Here is a 4,604-nt window from a genome sequence, read left to right as displayed (position 1 = left end):
TAAGGTAAACAGGTTTGAGAATAATACTTTTCTTAACATTTTTGGGTTACTGTTGTGTATTTATTAGTCTAAAAAGCGAGTTAGCGCCGCACACTTATACCGTGATATACCGTATACCCCGGTGGAATTTCAGGAAGGGACGAAATATTACNTAAGGTAAACAGGTTTGAGAATAATACTTTTCTTAACATTTTTGGGTTACTGTTGTGTATTTATTAGTCTAAAAAGCGAGTTAGCGCCGCACACTTATACCGTGATATACCGTATACCCCGGTGGAATTTCAGGAAGGGACAAAATATTACATACCGCCCAAGTCAAATACCCATCTAAACAAGTGCCCCTGTGTGGTTAAACTGCCCAGTTTTTCAGTACCCACACTGGTTAACAACCTAACACTGCTGAATTTGCTGATTAATGGGCAGACAATCAAGAACCACCCACTACCAAAAAAACAAACATTTCAATAGTGATGATTGGTCTCTTTCTCCATCACTCAAACTCATGCAGACGTACAATCACACAAACATACATACATATACGCAAAAGAGTGTGTTCTGAGTCTGTAGATGGAGTAGGCCTGCAGACAGTGCAGTGTGTGGACCACAGCTGCAGTTCATAGGGTCTCCGCTCCTTTTCTGTGTCAGTTCGTCCACTGTATGCAGGTTTGGGGAGGTTGAGGCTGAGGGGGGGAAGAGGGTGGGTTCAAGTGGGATATCAGCCAGAAGCCAATACTGGTATATATAGGCCAAGAAGTGCAACATTTTGCTTCACCAGCCACTTTTGCATGTTGTAGTAATTTGTGATGGATTTTTTTTCTGTTGTAAACATCAGTCTGTGTGGTCTGGTTGAAAAAGTGGCTGGCAAGTTTGGGAATCCAAGCCGAGGCGGTCAGAGGACAACGGAAACAAAAGAAAGAGTCCTCATTAGGAGGAAGGTATGTATGTGGCTCGGAAACAGAACTTGAATAGACAGAGGGGCCATTTTTATTTTTAAAATATACTAATGAATGGCGATAGTAGCTGCAGACCGTGATCGAGGTGGAAGTGGCCGACGTGTCCATTCAAGTTCTGCGATGAAGGAAAGAGGAGGAGAGGTCATAGCACATCTGACTAGCGCTCTGGGATTGGCGGGGAGGTATGCGGGCGGGTTGCTCAGTCAAAGGAGGGATTGAACTCAGGGGCGGGCGCATCTTGGCTGGCCTCCGGCTCTGCAGTGGCGGGTGAGGGCGGGGGCGAGGGGGGAGTGGGAGGGGAGGCGGTCTGCTGCTGGCCGTCGTTGTCATCATCGTCGCCCTCGTCGTCGCCGAAGTTCCTTCTGCCCTCCCCTGCTCCCTCCGCAGCACTCTCCCCCCGCAGGTGGTAGGCGGCCAGGGACTCCTCCAGCACCGTGCGGTACTGCCCCCGGTGGTGCAGGCGGAACTGCCGCAGAGCCTCCAGCAGATGAGCCGCCGTGCTGCCACCTCCCTCCTCACTCTCCTCCTCTCCCCCCGCACAGGCCTGAGGTGACACGCCAGGGGTCAGACTCTGCAGGCACACTCCATGGTCAAACACACACACACAAACATACATACTAACAAGCAGCGGCACATCATTTTCACACAAATATCTACCACACACTAACATGACGATGTCAGAGGCATTCTTGGACCAGTCGCACAAGCCCATGCAAACGCTACCTCTGACCCTGTGACCAACAACCCTTTGTGATATTCGCTGTATGGTGTAACAGAGAGGGAGGGAGGGAGGGAGGGGGAGGTAGGTCAGCACCCACACAGCCCAGAGAAAAGAGCCTTCAAGTCAAGACTCCATCGAAATAAATATGACAAATAAACTCACGTGCCCTCATACATATACACACACCTCCACCAGCACATCACAGGCTGCTTAAAACCTCATCTCTTCTTTAGAAAAAGAAATATGTTTGTAACTTTCCTGTGCCCTTGACAGCTTTTTCTTTAAGACGATGGATGTGAAATTATCTCCTGAACTACAAATTAATTTTTTTCTTGAGCTGGATTAGATTTTTGGCTGTGTTTACAATATTCTACAAATAATCAGAATAATAGGAAACAAGAATAAAAATGCCTCATGTAACCACCTCAAGTGGAAGAGACGGGCCTGATCAGAAGGAATTTTTACTTGGGTTGAGAGGGGAGGGGTGGTGTAAACCTTTAAAAAATCTGTTTCATAGAAAAATATTAGCATCAGCAGACCATGTAAACACTTAATGTGATCATCACTTCTCTCTGGTTGGAATAAATGTATTCTTACTGGGCATATCTACCCCACAGGAAGGTAGCATAAGTAGCATAACTGTGATTGCTCTCTCTGCTGATTTTGAAAGAAAAAAAAAGCATTCAGATTTTTTTGTTTTTGAAACAGCAGCCTTATGTTATATTGTGGTTTCAGGCTGAATTGTAGCGTTGTTAGACATAACAATCATCTACCACTAATCTTACCAAGATATTTAGGGAATGTTTGTAAATTATAGCATCAGCCGATAGGATGCGTGTGGGACATTTTTAATTTCTACCTACAGAAAATAACCTGGGTTACAATTACATTACTTACTTTACTGCATGAACAGGCAGAACCACTTTTCCTTTTCTATAATTGTAAGAAGTATGAATACATATTATGTACTGAATAATTGAACTTTCTTAATAAAGTTGGGGAAAACACTCATAATTCGCATGAGGCTGAACCCCTCTGCACAAAAAAAAGTTTCATTCTGTTTAAATGCTTTCAGGCATGAAAAAGCACAATTGCATCAGATCACTTAATGTTGTTTATACTGTCATAGTTACAATCTCTGATCAGAAGCATTTCAATTATGCTGGGTTCACACTGGACGTGGAAGAAGTGCATGAGCGTTGCCAAACCTGTTTTTCAGAGCCGTATTAACAAGTTAGAGCAGCCCCACTGACGGCATGAGTGGTGTTTGTCAGGCGTGTCTCAGCTGCCTGTCAGCCTGATTTTTTTCCGCAAGCCGCGCTCAGTTGTCAGCAGAAATAGTGAAATTGGAGTTTTGATAATTACATCGACTTTATACCACCTTTTATCTCAGTTTAAAGGCCTCTTCTCACAGACAAGGAAATAAAAAGATGTCTGTTTTACTCAAACTTTCCTGCTCCCGTTTCAAAATAAAAGCCCTCTGACAACCATTCTGTTGACAGAATCCCATCAGCTGTTGACACAAGGCATTTTATCGTGAAAAATTTGAAGGACCGTGTTATTGACAATGCAGCTTGGAGCTTGCACAGCTTCATAAATGAGTGGAATATGTGCTTTTCAGTGTGGAAATACAGTACTCATGGCAGCAGGTAGCTCTGCAGCAGCGTCACAGCAACAACGCTGCCAATGTGAACACCACTAGTGTGAAACACGCTGCAGTTCGGCGAGGTTGCCGTCACGCACTGCTCAAGCAGCCACTGTATTTCTGGCCTTAGACTGAAGAAATATTGTCCATGTAACCGCAGCTGATGAATGTCAACTACAAACTCTGCCTTTTTGAACACGTTTTACACACTCTGTGCACTTCAGCTATCCACTCTTTTTCAGCATTGTGAACAATAAATTTACACTTAATAATTTAAGTCCCCCTTTACTAAAAAATACCTTCTTACTGTTATTTCACCTGTTTGGATGTTTGACCTTCACTGTGCAGAATGTTACACATGTTGAGTTTTAGGAAAGAAGACGTGTATCTGCTGAAAGAGGAAAGTTTATCTGAGCTCACATTGATTTGGTGTTTTAAACTCCGAGTGTTGATGTGCAAACTTGGCGCCTCCAGTGTGCACACACTGAGAATGTCCTTCTCTAACTGTACAGTATATATATGACGTCAATGATACACACAAGCTGAAACTGGTCGCACCATTTCAATGTTTTTCAACATACAGTCAAATGCAATTCACTGAGCTTGCAAAGATTTTTCTGCTGCATCTGTCCTCCACCCTCATTCACACTTAAATCACGTTCACACGCCCTCACACAAACACAAACACAAAAGGGTGTCCTTGTCTGGGCTGGTGTGTGTTTACAAGGTCATGTTGAGGTGAGGGTGAAAGGTTGGAGAGGTGAGGGGTTCAGAGAGTGATCAACTCACCCCTTCCTCTTCTCTGTGAGGGTTCAGCTTGTTGTACACCGCCTCGATCACACTCCGTCTGAAAATAACAGCACACAACTCGCTGCTCAGAGAGGAGAACAACTCCCTATATAACACAAACAGTCTGTTCATTCCTTGCAAATGTGTATTGATTAATGTTTTAATGGAACTAAGAAAGCAACCAAGTCGATACTTGAGCATCCGCTATTTGTGCATAAAGAGACAACAGAATCTCTTTATGAATCATAACTCCTAAGTGTTTTGAGGAGTGTTACCTGCACGTTGTAAGTTTTTAAGTGCATTTTTGTCCCGCGCTAGAGTGGATGCAACTGCCTTTGTGTGAACACATTTGGCTCAGTGTAAGCAGAGCTGCAACTAACGATTATTTTCATGATCAATTAACCTGCTGATTTTCTCTTGTGTAATAATTTACATCAGAACACTGTAAAAACACAAATAACACTTTTCCAGAGCTCAATAATAATAATAATAATAA

The 4,604-nt window shown here is 43.5% G+C and overlaps 1 protein-coding gene across 1 annotated transcript; it reads right to left on the bottom strand.

Moving 5' to 3' along the window:
* Nucleotides 1–1,152: 1,152 nt before the first annotated feature.
* On the bottom strand, nt 1,153–4,248 carry LOC121959040 (protein phosphatase 1B-like). Its single transcript, XM_042508220.1, has 2 exons — nt 4,109–4,248; nt 1,153–1,497 (listed from the first exon to the last, which is right to left on the bottom strand). Exons 1-2 carry the CDS (start codon nt 4,238–4,240, stop codon nt 1,153–1,155), a joined length of 477 nt encoding a protein of 158 aa, XP_042364154.1. The 5' UTR covers nt 4,241–4,248.
* Between the last annotated feature and the right edge of the window lie 356 nt (nt 4,249–4,604).

The sequence above is a fragment of the Plectropomus leopardus genome, chromosome 19 (assembly GCF_008729295.1).
Source record: "Plectropomus leopardus isolate mb chromosome 19, YSFRI_Pleo_2.0, whole genome shotgun sequence".
In the NCBI taxonomy this organism is placed as follows: Eukaryota; Metazoa; Chordata; class Actinopteri; order Perciformes; family Serranidae; genus Plectropomus; species Plectropomus leopardus.
This window is presented reverse-complemented; position numbering and strand designations above follow the sequence as displayed.